The sequence below is a fragment of the Chrysochloris asiatica genome, unplaced genomic scaffold (genome assembly GCF_000296735.1).
Source record: "Chrysochloris asiatica unplaced genomic scaffold, ChrAsi1.0 scaffold00102, whole genome shotgun sequence".
Classification (NCBI taxonomy): domain Eukaryota; kingdom Metazoa; phylum Chordata; class Mammalia; order Afrosoricida; family Chrysochloridae; genus Chrysochloris; species Chrysochloris asiatica.
In genome coordinates, this window is record NW_006408620.1 from 10,108,095 (window position 1) to 10,127,279 (window position 19,185).

At 44.0% G+C, this 19,185-nt stretch overlaps 1 protein-coding gene across 5 annotated transcripts in view; it reads right to left on the reverse strand.

Moving 5' to 3' along the window:
* The window catches only part of LOC102817285 (RNA binding protein fox-1 homolog 1-like), a 481,947-nt gene that overhangs the window by 256,132 nt on the left and 206,630 nt on the right, over positions 1–19,185 (reverse strand). For 3 of the 5 annotated variants that reach the window (XM_006867228.1, XM_006867230.1, XM_006867229.1), the window contains exon 2: positions 3,041–3,280. In XM_006867228.1, the coding sequence (XP_006867290.1) occupies positions 3,041–3,280 (240 nt within the window). Of the gene's footprint in view, positions 1–3,040; positions 3,281–19,185 lie in introns of those variants that run through there. The other 2 variants (XM_006867232.1, XM_006867231.1) reach the window with 1 other exon arrangement.

A 19,185-nucleotide genomic window follows, 5' to 3' on the forward strand; every position in this document is an offset into this window, starting at 1 on the left:
AAAAAAAAAAAAAAAAAAAGCCAGGGATTAAATAGTTGTGATAATGTCCGACACTGTCCATGCATAAAGTACCAGTGACTGAAACACCACCAGTTACTGTTTGGTGCTGTCAAGTCAGCTCCAAGTCCCAGTGAGCTGATACACACCGGAACAGAACAGTGCTCAGTGCTGCACTATCCCCATAATGGGGTCTGTATCTGAGTCCACTGCTGCAGCCACTGTACCACTCCATCTCATCAAGGGTCTTCCTCTTTGTTGTTGACCCTCTACCAAATGTGGCTAAAATGGCATATTTCATGATATATGTCTTTACCACAAAAAAAGCAACTCAAGGCACTAGATACTCTAGAAATGAGTATATATAAATCAAATCTATAAACCTAACCTCCAAATGAATGAGGTGCTAAGCAGCCAAGTTAGCAAGCAGATACCTCTAATAAGGGGAAATATGACATGCTTTATTCAGCCAAGAAACTTTGTCACAAACTCCAGAAAGTATTTAAAAGCCCCGAGGGCAGGGGGGTAGATACAGAACTACCCTGTACCTACAACATACTCTAGGCTTGATGCATGGTGTACTCTAGTTTCCAAAGAATTCTGCAGAGCAAGGATTCCCATGAGTGGTGTGTTCATGCCTTGTGGTAACACATCAATGTTTCAGGGGGTCCATAAATGAACATTGCTTAATTTTAACACTTATCTACATTTGCTTAGGCTTATCTCTGAGTTAATGACCAATTGTACTAATTTTCATTATGTTGTTGTTATATGCCATCAAGTCAGTTCTGACTCATAGTGACCCTGTATACTGTTTCTAAGATGTGGGCTGGTGGGTGTCAAGTGCCGACCTTGTGGTTCAAAATAACCTTGTGGTCCAGTGCTCATCCTACAGGGCAACACTAAAACTCCAAAAATTATCCCTTCCTGTCCCTGGGTGGGCTTGCGCCACCAACCTTTCGGTTAACAGCCAAGTGTGCTAACTGACTAAGCCAGAGAGACTGATTATTTTCATTGCTGTTCTTAAATATCATCAAGTAGGTTCTGACTCATAGCGTTTCCAAGGAACGGCTGGTGAGTTTGAGCCATCAACTCTGTGGTTGAAACCCGGGACTCCAATTTTCATTATAGTGGTGAATACTGTTTCTTTTCGAGTTGTTTGTTTTGAATTCAAGGAGCCCTGGTGGTGCAGAGGTTAAAAGTACTCATCTGCTCATCAAAAGATGGGCAATTTGAACCTATCACCTGTTCCACAGGAGAATGATGGGGTCTCCTACTTCCATCAAAGATTTACAGCCTTAATGACTCCACAGAGCAGGTTTACTCTGTCCAATACTGTCTCTGTGAGTCAAAATTGACTGGAAGGTAATCCAGTTTGTTTTGGCTGCTGGTTTTTAAATTCTTCCTTGTTTACATACACTATCACTCACTCTTTTTGAGACATAAAGTAGTATAACCATCACCATCAAGATACAGAAAAGCCCCCCAAGTCCCCTAAAATGACTTCTTTTAAAAAATGTTTTATTGTGAATTATGTGCTAGTTTACATGGGAGAACATTAGCTTTACATTCATCCTATCATATATGGTCACATAGCCATGGTTACAATCCCCTGCAAATTGTCAAACACACACTGGGTTGCTTGCTAACTGCTGTTCGAACCCACCAGCTCCTCTGCAGGAGAAAGATAATGCTTTCTATTCCTGTAAAGACTTACAGCCTTGGAAACCCAGACAGGGTCACTATGAGTCTGAGCCAATGGATTCAACAGGACACCACCAACCAACCAGGTCACCCAAACCTCCCCCTAACGACAGCTAAAATCTATACAGGAATGAATGAACCCAGGGCCACGTGGGTGCATCTTCTGCATCAACTGACAGAGAAAGGATGGACTCAAAAGGCTGGGATTGTGCCGGCCGGGTGACTGCAGATGGACACAAAATTTCTCTTGGGGTGATGGACATGCTTTGAAGCTACATTGAATAGATGTGTGCACCACTCAGCAAATCTACTCAAAATCGTTGAGTTTTGTACCCAAAATGGGGGACGTTTATGGCATATGAATAAAGCCATCACAGAAAGGCTTTAAAGGAGGCCTGGTGGTACTGTAGGATAACCAATGGACTGCTAACCACAAGGTCAGTAGTTCGAATCCACCAATCACCCTTAAGGAAAAAGATGAGTCTTTCTGCTCTCTTAAAAAATGTACAGTCTCAGAAACCCTGTACAGGGTCGCTATGAGTCAGAATTGGCTTCCTGGACGTGGGTTTGGGTTTGGCTTTTGGTAGAGCAAGGGTTAAGAGGCTAACTGAAAGGATGTTGGTTCAATTCAAACCCACTCAGAGATTCCACGGGATAAAGCCCAGGCACTCTGCTATAAAGAACACAGCCTTGAAAACCGTATAGGGAAGTTCTGCTCCGTCACGTGGGTGGGATTATCATGAGTTACGACAACAACAACAACGTTACTAAACCAAAAGATTATATACTGTATGATTCCACTGAGACGGAATTCAGGAAAAGGTGACACTTAGAGGATGGTAAGTCGAGGTATTTCCCATTACAAAAAACCAAAATACTAAACCCATGGCTGAGTCACTTCTGACTTACAGCGACCCTATAAAATCAAGGAGTATTTTAGTCCCTAAGGTTTTCTGAGGTTGTAAATCTTTATGGAAGCAAACTGTCTCATCTGTCTTCCGTGGAATGGCTGGTGGGTTTGAACTGCTGACCTTCTGGTTAGCAAGCAAGTGATTAAGCACAGAGCCGCCCGGGCTCCCTCCCTTTCAATCCCCTTACTTTAAAATGGGTTGACTTAAAGGAAAAGTAGGGCAGAATTCAGACAGACCAGGCAGAAACTGTGGCTCAGGTATAAGGAGGGTGGAGGGGGTGGGTGCACAGTCCTGGGGGTGGCGGTGTGTTCTTGCTGTCATTCTGCAGCGCTTCGAGACACCTCCTGCCCCCCACCCCCTAACCCTTAGGCCACACTTACCCCACCCAGACTGCACTTCCCTCCCCAACCCATAGAAGGCGCACTTACTGTGGCGGTGCCTGAGACAGTCTGCGCGCTGGTGTCTGCGCTTTGCTCTGAGTGCGTCTGGGCGGGAGGGTACAGGTTTAACGTGTGTTCCGGTACCGTGGTCTGACCCGTGTACTCTGGTGCGGGGTGGGGGTGAGGGGCCGTGTATTCCGCGGGGATGCCGTTCTGGGGGGGTGCGAACTGGGCCGAAGCATAAGGCTGGGCCATGGTGTCCGGGGCTACTGCTGCGTCCTGGTTACCCTGGAAGAGAGGAAACGCGGGTTAGGACAGAAAACCCTGAGACCCTTCCCAAGATATGGAGCTGCTGTTTGCTGAGCGATCCCTGGTAGGTCCATCAGCTAACAGTCTGCAATGGACCACCCCAGGCTCACCAGGGCCCTGCAGGAAAACTGACGATCATTCACTCCAATTTCACAAAGCACAATTCGAGGTTCAGGAAGTCCAAACCACGTTCCCTAAGTCATTCAGCCCAATGGCATAGGACTGTGGGGGGTCTGTATTTTATTTTTATTCAAGCTTTTCTTGCTTGATTCATTCCCATTAGAAAACTAGTGAACAAGCTGTTGTTTAACAGAAAACCTGATTGGAGCCTTAAAACCCCAGGAGGGATGAAATGGAACCATTTTTTTTTTCTTATTATTATTTTTACTTAAGTATTAAGACTTCTTTATGACCCTTTGATATACGCGGGGGCTTCAAAAAGTTAATGGAAAGATGCCATTAATTTTACATCCCGTTTTTCCATGCACTTTTGGAAGCAGTCTGGTAAAATCTGCATACTGAGTTGTCAGCATTAGTTAAGTGTAAGATTCTGTTACTGGTGTTGGGGGTACAGTAGCTTGGATTTCAGTTCATGGTGACCCCATGAGGCAGAGGAGAACTACCCCCAGAGAGTTTTCTAGGCTGCAGTCTTTATGGGAGCAGATTGCCAGGACATGCTCCCGTGGAGCCCCTGGGTAGGTTTGAACCACCAACCATTTGGCTAGCAGCTGAGTGCTTACCCATGTTGTCACCCGTGTTCACTGGACTGCGTGCATTCTTGAGAAGTAGGGACATGTTACCTAACTGTTTGAACAGGGGAATTCTCTCTTCTCACACTTCTCATCGTAATCTAATACCCTACACATACATACAAACTTGGAAATGAATACACACACTTAAACACAGACACACATGAGCATGCAGGGAACACAAACTCATACACAGACACACACACTCGTACACAGGCACACACTCATACATGGACACACATGAACATACATGGAACAGAAAATCATGCATGGGCACACACTCATATGCACACATAACACACACAATCACACAAGAACACACACATGTACATGGACAAGTCACACATGAACACTCAGACATAGACATACACAAACACACGTATACTCGAACACACACTTGTACACAGACACAAACACTCAAACGTGAACTCACACACTCAGGCACACACACACACTCACACATGGACACACATACTCATATATGGCCATACACTCATGCAAACATATACACAGTACATGCACTCACATCTACAGGCAGTCACACATATACTCTACCACATATGTAAGTATACATGCATACACACTACACACACTCATATCTGCACACAGTCACACATATACTCCATCACACACATGTAAGCATACATCCATACACACTACATGCACTCACATCTGCACACAGTCACACATATACTCCATCACACACATGTAAGCATACATCCATACACACTACATGCACTCACATCTGCACACAGTCACACATATACTCTGTCACATACTTAAGTATACACGCATGCACTCACAGTCACACACATATTCTATCACACACATGTAATCATGCATGCATACACACACTGCACACGTTCACATATACACACAGTCACACATATACTCCATCACACACATACACTCCCTGTCTATTGTACACACAGCATCAGAAAATGGAACCCAGTGGTCCTCATTTTGCACGACCTGCATAGACAGAGAGCAGGTCAGACCGGGAGAAAGCGTAACAATTAAGCACACCGAATAGCTGCCTCTCTCCCATCATCTGTGCTCAATTAGATGTGACTTTAGCCCTTATCTAATGACACCATTGCAAAAAAAAGGCAGAATTGCTCCATCTCCTCAGTTGCCACTACCAGCGTTAGAGAGACTCTTCAGCTTGAACAACCTGAATGCAGCTAAACCATTATGCCATCAAGGGGAGAAGGCTTCCACCCAGAGCAGCTCCCAGCACTGATGCATTTGTTTAGAAAGGACCTTAATTAGAATGCTAGAAACGACACTTTGAAGAGAGGTAAGCTTAGGCAATGTTTAAAACATTTCCCCAGGGAAGGTATTCCATCAGGCCCTTCTTCCCCGAGACTAGCTTCTCCAAAAGACTGTCATTGGAAGCTACAGTGTACAACTGTTTCTTTCTTTCTAACATTTCCCCTCATGACAATGGTTGTTGGGTGTAGGGTGACTGGCTTACCACACACAGAAAAGGAAGCCTTTCTAGCCTTAGGAAATCTCCAGAGAACAAACAACTGCCACCAGGTGGGTTCTAATTCATGGTGACGCTATGCATGTCCAATAGTTGAGTTTTCAGAAGTTGCCAGAGCTTTCTTCCCAGACATCAAACTTCCAACCTTTCAGTCCCCCCCTTAGCCCATTAACCAACCATTTGACCCCCACAGAGACTCCAAATTGGGAGAGACACTTATGGATATTCCAAATGTGACTTCATAGGAGCGCTGTAAGAAAAGCACAGGGCTAATATCTACAATGTTGGTGGTTCCAACCCACTGGCTACTCCTTGAAAACACTTTACAGGGGGGCTATGAATCAGAACTGATGCGACAGTACTTAACAATAACAGAGGAGTATGGAATGATTGCATGAAAAATAGCCGAGAGCAATGGACCAAAGTTTCCCTTCCCAACCTTGAGCCAAAATTATTTCCACCCAAACATTTCCTTTCCTTCCTGCAGGACAGTCTCAGGAGAAAGCAGTCGAGCTCTACCTGCCCTCATGTAGCACAGGGGCATGGAAGGTAGAAGAGCTCCAACTTCTCTTCATCTTCAAGTCTTCACACATACTGCCTGGGACATCCCTCCCTGGCCTCTTGGCTGGTAATGCTTTGCTTCTCTTTCATCCCTCGGATGATGAGACCCATCCTTCTTAGATCTGTAAATCAAGTCAGTATACTTCCCTCTGGGATCCATAACAGCGAGTGACCACCTCTCACACAAATTAATAGATTTCCTTTTCTGTGAATTCTCTGAGGGCAGGAGACTGTGTCCCTGTCCTACCTCTAGTACCAATAGCAAACTAGCTGGAAGGTAGGCATGAAGTAATACAACTAGAATGTTCCCTACAAGTGAGAATGGCGAGACAAAGTCTTACTGACTTCAGACACATCATCAGAAAGACCAACTGCTAGGTAGGGACATCATGGTTGGTAAAGGGCAGGAACAGTGAATATGAGGGACACACACAGTGAGATGTGGAGACACAGTAGCTGCCACCATGGACTCCAGCACACTCGCCATCGATCATGAAGATGGTCCAGGTTGGAGCAACGTTTTCTTCTGTTGTACACAGAAGCTCATCATGAGTCAGAGCCAATGTGAAGGCAACTAATACCAACAATAACACAAAGCGAAGCAAAGGCATGCCTGGGTAAAGGTGCATCTGGCATCTGGGGACAGAATTGGTGGGGAGGGCAAGTAGAATGGGGATTGGCGAGTGACATGAAGCACAGACTTAGCCTACTGCCTGTTGTGGTAAATAACGTTTTATTGGGACACAGCCATGCTCACATCTTTACATTTTGGGGCACAACAGTGGCAGAGTCCAATCACTGTGATCTTGTGGTCTACAAGGCTTAAGTGATTTTCGGGATTATCATTACATATGGGGACACTCATGAGAAGCTACCGTCACATAAGTTTGGGCAGGACGCAAAGACGGCAGTCAAGCATCAGCAGAAAGGGAGAGAGTTCATTCTACACAAACCAAGGAGGGGTGGCTCAGCTAGCCCTGGAGATGAGCATTGGAGAAAGTCGTCTGAAATGAGCGAGACAGTCGTAGTCTGTTCTGGGATTTACTGCCCACCACCACTGTATGTCTGCATCACAGATGTGTTTGCACATGTGTGTGCACACACACATAAGGATCAAGCTCAGCAGGAGTGGACAGATGGAAGGGAAGGTCCATGGTAGCCCCAGGCTTCCGTGCCCACCTGAAAAAAGAGTCCCTTTACCTTGTTGGTCCTCAGAAGCCAAACAGAGTCAAGTTGGAACTCAACTCAGACCCAGTGAGTACCAGGCAGGATGTTGAGTATTTTACATCAATAGTTCTTAAGCAAGGAACCCCAGTGGTGAAATTGTTATATGTTCAGCTGCTAAGTGAAAAGTTGGTGGTTTGAACCCCACCCAGCTGCTCTTCTGGAGAAAGGCCTGGTAATCTACTTTGTAAAAATGACAGCCTTGGAAATCTAATGATACAGTTCCACTGTCACATGGTGCCACTCTGATTCTGATTGACTCGAGGACACCTGACAATAACAGTAACATGACGGTCAGGCAGTTCTCTAACAAGGACAACTTCACCCCTTGTAGGCAGTGTCCAAAGATACTTTCCTTGTCACAAATAGCTACTGGAGTCCTCCTTGAGTGGCAAACAGCTAAACATGTGGTTACTAACTGAAAGGTTTAATTCTATCCAGAGATGCCTTGGAAGACAGTTCTGGCAATCTATGAAACCCCAGTGGAGCACATACAAACACACACACAAACACACACACACATATGTTTAAATAAACTGGACTCTAACAGGTGGAGGCTAAGGTAGGGATGCTATTAAATGCTCTACAATGCATACGATAAATAGGATAATCCCCAACAAATAAGGATGACCCAGCCCCAAAAGTGTTCAAGAGCAAAAACGTCACTCACTTTGAGGACTAAGGTGCGTGTGACTCAAGCCATGGTATTTTCAATAGCCTCATATACATGTGAAATGTGGACAATGAAGACCATGAAAGAATTGATGCATTTCAACTGTGGTGTTGGAGAAGAATATTAAAAGTACCATGGATTGCCAGGATAAAAACCAATGTGTGTTGGCAGAAGTAAAGCCAAAATGCTCCTTACAAGCCAAGATGGTTAGACTTCCTCTCTCAAACTTTGGGCATATTATGGGTAGGGATCATTCCCTGGAGAAGGACATCATGCTTGATAAATGGAGGATCAGCAAAAAACAGGAAGACCTACACCGTGATGGATTGGTATAGTGGCAGTAGCAACAGGATTAAACATTACAACGATTGTGAGAATGGTGGAGGATTAGGCAGAGTTCCATTTTGTTGGCACAGGGTCGTTATAAGTCAGAAACAACTGGACAGCATCTAAAAACAACAACAAAGAAACAAATGTGCACTTTGTAAGGTCAAGTGTCCCTATTTTGCATACAATGTGTCTCTGATCCCACTGGCCTCTACATCTGGACACACTATAGCCCAGAGCTGGTAATAAGCTTTGCAACATAGTGGTCACATGTAGTTCTAGGAGAAGCCAAGACATGAGCCTTTATCCTGTGTCAAGAGTCACTTCAGGGGATGGTCTGTCCTGATTTTCTTTAAACAAAAAAAAATGCTCCTATATTCCACAGTCCCAAGACTGGCTTTCCATCTGTTTGCAAGGCCACTGCATGGTGTGAACAGTTAGCATTCGGCTGTTATCCAAAAGGCTGGCACATGAACCCACCTAGTGGCTGGAACCTAGTCAGTGGAACTGCGGAAGAAAGGCCTGGCAGTCTGCCTCTATAAAGATCTAGGGAATAGTCAAGCTGCATGCTACAACAACAGCGTTGGTTTCAGTTTGCTGTGTTGCACTCTGTGGTTCGCCTGGTGCTGGGGGATTTGATGCAAAGATGCCAACAGTTCCATTAGCCAGAGGAAGCTGGTTGACCCTGGGGACTGGTGCAGGTTCAGCCTGAGAAATTCCTGCCACATATGAGGTTAGAACCTGGCTTCACAACACAGGGAGCTCTGAGGCTACCCTGAGAAAGGAGAAGGTGGCTGGCTTGGGGTGACTCTGGAGTTAGGGCAAAGCAGTCACCACTGTGGAGAGGGAGGCATTCTGGAAACACAAAGGCTATGGTGGTGGTTGGCTGTGCATCACCAAGATGATTCTGACTCTTAGCAACCCTGTATAGGGTTTCGGAGGCTGTAAATCTTTATGGGAGCAGAAAGCTTCATCTTTCTCCGGGGCAGTGACTGGTAGATTTGAACTTCTGACCTTGCGGTTGGCAGCCCAGCTAGTAATTCACTACACTACACACAGGCTGAGCCCTGGTGACCACGGCAGTTGTCACTGTGAAGTTTCATTAACATCCAGGGACGCTGGGTTCTGGGTTTCTGTCCTGTGCCTAGAATCCTCAAGCAGATGTTGGTAGGACTCCCTGCAGGTATTTATTAACACTGACACCAGTTCCAGAAGGACCCTAATTAAAATTCCCAACATTTGCACTATGGACTAATTACAGCTAATATTTAATTAAGAGCACTGAATTTCCTATGGAATTTTTTTTTTTTTTTTTTTTTTCACCTTCACATGAGTCAGAGATGTCTTTGTCACCTCTCTAGTGCGGTTCTGGATTCTCAGCTTGACCGAGAGGTATCATCCAGAAAACACAGGCTTTGGTTTTGGCTGCTGTCAAGCAGGCTACTGACTCTTGGTGACGGCGTGCACAGAGCAAAAAGCTGTCCAATCCTGCACCATCCCCTTGATTAGTTGCAGACTAATTGTGATCCAATGCCAATCCCATACTTTCCCTTGGCCAACTTCTGGACATAGATTACCAAGTCTTTCTTCCTCGACCATCGTAGTCTGAAAGTTCTGCTGAAACCTCTCCAGCATAATACGCATTCACTACCGTAGAGATGATTCAAATTCATAGCAACCTTATTGGGCAGAGTAGAGTTACGCCTTAGGGTTTCTGATTAAGTCTTTACAGGAATACATAGCCTCTTTTTTCTCCCACATAGCAGCTGGTAGGTTAGAACCACTGACCTTGTGGTTAGCTGCGCAATGGTGATGGCTGTGCATGAAATGCATTGGCTAGGAATCAACCCCAGGTCTCCGTCCAGGAAGGTGAAAATTCTACCACCATAGAGCCCTTGCATGTGAGCATGAAGGACACCCTCCTTTCACCCTGGCCATCCTGTGCATGTGAGCAGGTTCCTGGTCGAATGCTGAAGCCCAGTTCACGCATGTGAGGGTGATGAGCAGAAAGCTCCGGAGCGCTCTGGCTAGACATCCCCTCATTTATAGAGACTGCCTCCTTCCCGTCTACTCCAAGTTCTGGTATGAAGCAGTATGATAATGTGCTAGACCACAAGGTCAGCAGTTCAAACCCACTAATTGCTCCTCAGAAACCCTATACAGGGTCAGTATGAGTTGGAGCCAACTTCAGGGCACTTAACAACAACAACAACAACAATGCCAACCCCTGCCCTTTCCTACACCAGTGGAATAATTACAGAGATCCGGCTAGTTGCAGATTTTTTTTGTTGCTGTTGTTTTCAAATTGGGATGGTTATAGACATTCCTAATTGACAGGAAGAGTGCTTTTTCTTTTTGTGGATCCCTCAACTCCTCAAGGAGCTCTGGTAGCATAGTGGTTACGAATCGGGCTGCGAACCTTAAGGTCAGCGGTTCGAAACTACCAGTCGCTCCAGGGGAGAAAGATGAGGCTTTCTACTCCCGTAAAGATTTACACCCTCGGAAACCCTGTACAGGGTCGCTATGGGTCGGAACCGACTTGATGGCACTTAACAATAAGTAACAGCAACTCCTCAAGTCACTGCTAAAGAAGCACCGAGAAACCCAGCATCAAATTCTCAGTATCTGCAGCATTCTTAGCTTGCTACTATCGAAGAAGAAGGAGGTCTTAAGTTTAAAACCCACTGTTGTTATCGTGGACTCCAGCTGTGCCACTGTAGGATCAGCACTGGACTGTGATCCTACACAGCACAAGGTCAGCGGTTCAAACCTACCAGCTGCTCAGCAGAAACCCTATATAGGTTCGCTATGAGTCAGAACCGAATCGACAGCACTTAACAACAACAAGAAGTGTTATTGTACAAGGAGCTGCAAGGTAAGCACAGGACTACTACCCATAAGGTTGGCAGTTCAAATACTACTACCTGCCCCATGAGGGAAATATGAGGCTGTTTGTCCCCATGAAGATTTACAGTTTCAGGAATCCAATACTGTGAGGCAGAAATGACTGCGTGGCAGCATGTTTCTGGTGTACTTCTATTGTATAATAATTCAGTCCACACCTGAACCTGCAAACGGTGCAGGACCAGCGGCACTGCGATCCTGTGCACACAGAGTCATCATGAGTCGGGGACCCACATGACATCAACTAACATCAACAACATTGATACTGTAGAACTGTGTGGTTACTTGAAATAATAATAATAAAACATCTATTAGGATAAATGTCGAGGAAGAAAACAACCACTTTCTTGCCCATGTGCATCCAACCTCAGCCAATTAGAGCAATTCAACAAGCACACAATGATGTGAAACCCCCAACATGACAAAAGACACCCCAAAGGGTAGCTTTCATTCTGGCTAGCGAGAGTCAAAGGATTATTAAACTACAACTGAGTCTGAATTCAGGAAAGAAGGGAAAAAAGCCATTTCAATTTAAATATTGTACTGAAGCATGAAATAGCCAGGATATGATCGCTATTTTAAGACAAACACCCTAATCTGACTATTAGCATTGTGTGCCAATGCTGCTTGGAAGCATGCGTTGGGAAAGCCGCTCCGGGATGTCCAAGGAGCCTCCTTGCTCCTTAAAAGCCTCACGCAACCTTGGTTTCCTCCCTGAGGAGGTTCACAAGACCATGGCAGAGAGAAGATGACAAGGGGCTTTTTCAAAATTAAACACACACACACACACTCTCTCTCTCTAAGGAGTTTAGGAGAACCCTTAAAAGAACAAAGGGCGGACCCCAGTCAGACTGTGGAACATATTTTGGCTTGACATCTAATGCAAACCACATTTCAACAGAGAACTAGCCTATATGTGGTAGACAACGAAACGGGTATATTCTTTTCAATTTAACTGGCTGATTTTTCCACTGAGGAGGAATGGGCCTGCCTTTCCAGCTGCCAAAGTGAGCTTTAAAATAACCAAGTATTGGCCTGCATGCCTGCAAGCATATGTGTGTGTGTGTGTGTGTGTGTGTTGGGGTCGGGGGGGGGGGGTTCCCAGCTTTCAGAGTCAAAGTTTTTGAATGCCCCCTGCCCATCGACTTCTAGAATTGATCTGTCCCCCAGCCCACTGCTCTTCAGGACTAAACACAGTCTCATATACTGAAGAAAGGCACCGGAATCATCTAGCATTAACCAAACTAATGAGTGCATCTGTCCACGCAGCCACCGGAACCTCAGCCCGCACTGATCCTTGGAGGCTGCCTGCCGGCTCCAGCTTGCTGATGGTTTGTTTCACTCTACTTTCCTTGCCTAGACTGCTCTCCTCTGACGAGCTACTGTTTATCTTCATAGGAAACCCTCTTGCACAGCACAGAAAAGAGCTAAAACTGTATCATGCCCCCAGGGCTTGGAAACAAAGACCCTAAATGCAAAAAACGACACCATTAACCTGCTGGTTCTCAGACCAGCTCAGTTCCACACATCAAGCAGAAAGGCAGCAAGCGCACACTTGGCTACAAGCACACACTTGGCTACAAGCACACACTTGGCTGCAGAACTCTGCTTCCCACTTCCCACCCGAGCCGAAACGATTTAAGAAGTAAAATCCTTTTGGAGTACTAAGATGGAATGTAAGGGAAATCATCAGCTTCATTCAAATCACACAGTTTCCAGTGCAAAAGAAAATGGGAACATTTAAAAATATATACCTGCTGCACCATTCTGCTGCCTTTCTCCTCCATAAACTTAGTAGCTGTTTTAATCCCACACCAAAGAGCATCTGCGCAAAACAAGCTTCAACTAGGCGCAGGAGCGAGGGTGTGTGTGTGTGCTAGCAACGTGGGGGTGACCGGGGTGTCAAGAAAGGGAGCTGAGGTTCTCATGCTGACCTCCCCCTCAATATCTGACTGCTCCCAAAACCAGCCCCAGATGGGACTCTTTCAGCAAGGGAGGCTGGGCCCATCAATCACAGCTTGCCCCTCCTCTGGCTCCAGCTCTGGGTTCCCGAGACAGAGAGTGGGGGGGGGGGGGGGGGGAAATCACAGCTCAACTACATTAATGGCTGTTTAAAAAACATTAGAAATGCTCTTCTATGCATTGCCTAGAGCTGGTAGTTTTTTTATTACCAAACTAAATATGTGGTATGCAAAGTTCTAAAATGCACTGGGGAGGTTGTAGCTACTATGCTGTTTTATATATTTTTAAGTAGGGCGGGTAACATTGGAGTAGCAAAGAGACTAGAGAAGGGATGAAGAAACTGCTCAAAGGAGGAGCAGTGGAAATGGGAATCACAGGGAGAAAGTAGGATACCGTGATGTTACATTGTAGGGATTGTAATCAACAACATGAAACAAAATGTGTATGCATTGTTGAATGGAAAACTGATCTGCTTTGGAAACCTTCCCCTAAATTCACAACAAAGTGAAAACAGCGAGAGGGATGAATAGCACAGGTAAATTAAGAGAGAATGCCCATGAGAGTACCAGAGTGAAGTGATGGATAACAGAGCTCTGTGGGTCTTGTAAATTGCATTTAAAATACTGTGGCTGAAGATGACATGGAAGATGTGGGAATCCAGCTTCTTTGAAGGGGAGCTGTATGATCTTTCCTTAGTTGTTTCAATGTGTGGGGTTCTAGTGTTTGTCTGGTTAATGAGGACGCTATGGATTGAACTGGCCCCTCCCCTAATAAGTATTGAATTTCTGATCTTTATATCTCTGGATGAGTCCTGATGTGGCACTGTAGTATAATCACTGGAATTGTAATCTCAAGGTTGGTAGTCCAAACCCATCAGCTGCTCTCCGAAACCTTACACAAGGTCACTATAAATCAGAACTGAGTTCATGGCATACAACAACATACCAGTGACTAAGGAACTCTGGTAGCTCTGTAGGATAAGCTGAAAGGCTGGTAGTTCAAATCCACCAGCCGCTACTCAGGAGAATGACGGTCATTCTGCTTCCCTAAAGATGTGCACTCTCAGAAAACTTAAACAGAGTCGCTATGACTTGGAAGACTTGATGCCAGTGGACTTGCTTTGGTTTAGTGCTAAACCAGTTGTTGTGATCCTCTTTGGAACTTGGACTCATTTCTGTTATGTTAATGAGCCCACACTCACGCAGGGTGGACCCGAAAGCTAATCACTTCTGAGTTATAAAAAGAGTAGGAGAGACACAGAGATAGGCAGACATACAGAAAAGACAGACATCATGTAAGGCTCCCCCAAGATTCAAGGAAATCCTGGGGTTATTAACAAGGAAAGATTCCATACAACTCAAACACATTTGAACTTGGCTTTTGAAAACTACAAACTAATACATTCTGTTCTTTAAAGCTCCCCCCTTGTATTTATAGCAGCAAAGAGACAAAGGCCGGGATGATCAAAAGAACATTTGCAGGGGCATCTTGAGGATTAAATCACATGGTAAGTCACAACGGTTTTTGTGCATAACCCAATCTCACTGCCGTCCAGTCCATTCTGACTACAGCATCCCTCTAGGGCAGAGCTGACCTGTCATACAGCGTTTCCAAGGTTGTTCCTTTATAGAACACTACCACAGCTTTCTCCTGTGAGCACTGGTGTGTTGGTTACACTAACCTTCTGGTTTGTAGCTGAGTGCTTGACCACTGAGCCACCAGGGCCCCTCCGACTCATAGTGTCTGATTTATAAACAGAGTTAATCAAGACAACAATGCAGAGAATTCCAAACCCCCTCTCTCTGTCCCCATGGTCCTCATAGCCAAGGTGGACAGTAAAAACAAAAACCCACAGGTAACCCCCAAACTCTGAGACAATAAATGTTACAAAGGAAAAGTATATGGATCCCACATTCTTGTCCTGAAGTTCCACCTCACCAGTGAGCAAAAACCTCTGACAAAACACGCCCAATGTGTTCAGGGCTGTGGTGGGTCAGGAGTGGAATGTGCTCCTGTCACACCTGAGACCTCGGTCAGTTCCCAGTCACTGCACAGAACTACCCATCTGCCGGCAGAAGCATGCATCCTGCTAGGATGCTGAGCAAGTTTGAAAAGAACTTCCAGACTAAGGCAGATGAGGAAGAAAGGCCTGGTGAATAACTTCTAAAAACCAGCCACTGATAATCCCATGGGTCACAACTGTTAGATCCACAACCTTTGGTGCAGGACCAGGCAAAAATTTTATTTCTTTGTTCATGACAGACAAAGATAATTCAGTGGCAGCTAATAATGACAAAACAAAACAAAACAAAACAAAACCCTGCTTAGACATCAGACACAGTCTCTTCATTTCAGGCTACAAAGACTACCTTCTTCCTTTGTTGTGAAAGGTACAATAACCAGAGTGAAATGTCGAAATAATTTCAGTTTTTATTTGGTCACGTCTCTCTTGCCCATGGAGGGAGAGGGTGCAAGGGTCCCACCTGCCCTTCCTCTGGACACTTGCTTATTACCAGCCTCCTTGCAATTGGAGAGAAGATCTTGCTGCACTTGAGGGAATGGACAGGGTTTCTGAAATGATTAAACTCATAATTAAATTGTATAACAGAAGAGAGTATGAGGGCGGAAGAGGTTACCCGAAGAATTCAACTTTCCTGCTGGTCTGTGAGATGGTACTAGCTCAGGTAACCCCTGGGTGATTTTTGTTTCATTCTTTTTTTTTTTTTTTTTGAATCCTATTTTACCAGGATTTGAAAGAAAATCTGGATAAACAGTATTTGTGCCATCTTCCATTTGCATTTCCAATCAGACTCCGGAGGACCACTCTAATGCAGCTGTCTCTGCAGACTTCAAGTCTCTCAAAGAAATGCATCAATTAAGCAACTCTCTCAGAACCCCATTCCCAGGAGGATGAGAATCCAATTCTTGTTGCTAGCTGCCATCAGTCGGCTCTCATACATGGCCATCCCATACACAATGGAATGAAAGATAGCCCAGTCCTCTGCCATTTCCAGAATCAACAAGGATCACTCCCTTGTGATCTATAAGGTTTTCAGTGGCTGATTTTTAGAAGTAGATTGCCAGACCTTTCTTCCTAGTTTGTTCGAGCTTTGAAGCTTCACTGAAATGTACACAGCATCATAACAACATGCAAACCCCCATGGACAGATGGTGGTGGCTAAACATGAAGTTTATTGATCAGGAGAAAAAGAACCTGAGTCTCCCACATGTTCTTGTTAGATGTTATTGGGTTGGTACCAACTCACAGTGACCCTGTGTACAAGAGAATGAAACAATGTGTCCTGTGTCATTCTCACAATACTTGCTGTGTTAGAGCCCATTGTTGCAGCTATTGTGATAATCTGTTTCTTTAAGAGTCTTTCTCTTTTTCACTGACTCTCTACTATACTGAGCATGGTGTCTGTCTCTAGGGACTTGTCTCTTCTGGTCACATATCCAAACTAAGTGAGGTGAAATATCATCATCCTGGTTTCTAAGGAGCATTCTGGATGTACTTCTTTTGAGACAGATTTATTTGTTCTTCTGACAATCCATAACACATTAAATTTTTATTTGTTGCCAACATCATAATTAAAAGGTATCAATCAATTCTTCTTTAGTCTTCCTTATTCACGGTCCAACACTCACATGCATATGAGGCAATTAAAATACTATGGCTTGGGTAAGACACGTCTTAGTCCTCCAAGTGACAGTTATGCCTTTGAGCAACTTCAAGAGTCTTTTGCAGAAGATTTGATCAATGCTATTCATTAGCTGAGTTCCTGACTACTGCATCCATGGACATTGATTGTGAATTCAAGTAAAATCCTTGACAACTTCAATCTTTGTTCCATCTGTCATGGTGCTACTTAATGGTCCGGTTATAAAGGATTTTTGTTTTCTGTTGAGGTGTAATCCAGGTTGAGGGTTATAGTCTTTGATCTTCATCAATAAGTGCTTCAAGTCCTTTTTCCTTTCAGCAAGGAAAGTTGCATCATCTGCATATTGCAGGGTGTTAATGTTTTCTTCTAACTCTGGTATCATGGTCTTCATATAGTCCAGCTTCTTGGATTATGTGCTCAACATACAGATTGCATAAGTATGATGAAAGGATACAACTCTTAAGCATACTGTTCCTAATTTTAAACCACACACTATCCTCTTGACTTCTTTGAATACTGCCTCTTAGCCCATAGTCGTTGTTAGGTGCTATCAGATCTGCTCTGATTCATAACAACCCTATGCACAACACAACAAAGCACTGCCCAGTTCTGCACTATCCTCACAACTATTGTTATGCTAGAACCTGTTACTGTTTCCACTATGCCAATCCTTCTAGTTGGGGGTCTTTTTCTGTTTATATGCAATACAAGATGATAATTACATCACTGTCTTCTCTATATTGCACAATTCCTGCCCCAAAATAGAGAAGCGATCATTCTCATGAAACATAAGCTGCTTGTGTTCAATGGTAACTTAAGTGTCCTTCCACCTGGGAAAGAAAAACAAGGCCAAGACAGAGGTACCAATATGCTGGGGAACAAAAGAAAAAAATAGTTACCTAAACCAAAACAACAAAGCCAACAAAATAAAACCTAGACAGAAAAAAAGCACGTTGAGCATCAATGATCGGAGAGATGTTCTAGGACACTGGTCCATAAACAGTCTGCCTCGGAGTCACCTGGGGAATTCTTTTAAAAGTCAGACATCAGAGTCCTACCCTAGCTTGATGGACTCTGAATCTGGAAGGCAGGTTCCAGGTGAGTATACTGAGAAAGAAGGAGCCCCAGGTCATTCTGATGCACAATCCCATGGGGAGAATGTTCTAGGTCAGTGTTTTTCAAAGTAGAAGTTATGCTTCCATAGCTTATAATATCTATTTAAAACATCATCATACGAGTATTTTAACAATTGGGAAAAGAAGGGTATGAATGAAGGTGCAACATGAAGAAAGAAATCAACATTACTGAATTGTACAGGTTGAAAAGGCTGTAATATAAGACATTCTGCCCTGTATATTCTCAACAACAACAAAAATAAATTCTCTTTAAAATGAAATAAACTATATACCACAATGGGAAAGAGTACAGCAGTAAGAATTAGTATTGTCTCATGAAGATTTTACATGAGAGAGTTGGATGATGATGTAAAATCTTTTGCTGATTATGGTAAAAAAAAAAAAAAAACAAAAAAACAAAACTTTTTAAAAAAATCACTGTATCACTATGCAAGGTACTTCCCAGTATTCATTACCTTCTAATCTTTGCGAATGTTGTGACTTTGGGATGGAAATAAAATGTTGAGAAGTTAGGAGCATAATGTGGGAACTATTGGAGAGTTATGTAACCCTTATATGTCTCTGTTTCCTTATTTATATAATTATCCAAATTCTTCCCAATTAGTCTGTTTTGATGCTTTAGAAAATCTGCATGTGTATGTTTCACACTTTATAAATCTCTGTGAATGTACACATTTCATGGTAGGGAGGAAATCCTCCTCCTTCTCAGTCTAACAAAGTATTTCCTCTGGGGAGACAAGAGGGAGCTGAGTTTAATGGTCATCTATTGTGTTCTAAACTACCAGCTGTTCCATGGGAGAAAGATGAGGCATTCTGCTCCCTCAAAGATTTATAGCCTCAGAAACCCTGTTCAGGGTCACTATGAGTTGGAACCATCTCCATGGTACTTAACAACAACAACAACAACATTGTGCTGTATCTAGGTGCTATGCTTGCTATTTTAATCCACACACTACCCCTTCTAAGGTAGATTTTATGGTCCCCATTTTAAAGATAAAGAAACTGATGATTTAAAGACATAGAAGAACATGTTTCCTGATATGTGGGCTTAACCTTGAGCATCAAATCACAGAATCAGAATTTGAACATAGGCTGGTCTTATAGCAGAGTCTTCATCATTGGATCACCCTAAAATGAGGATGGTAAGGATGGCTGTCATGGTGATAATGGAGATAATGTTGATAATGATAGTGATGG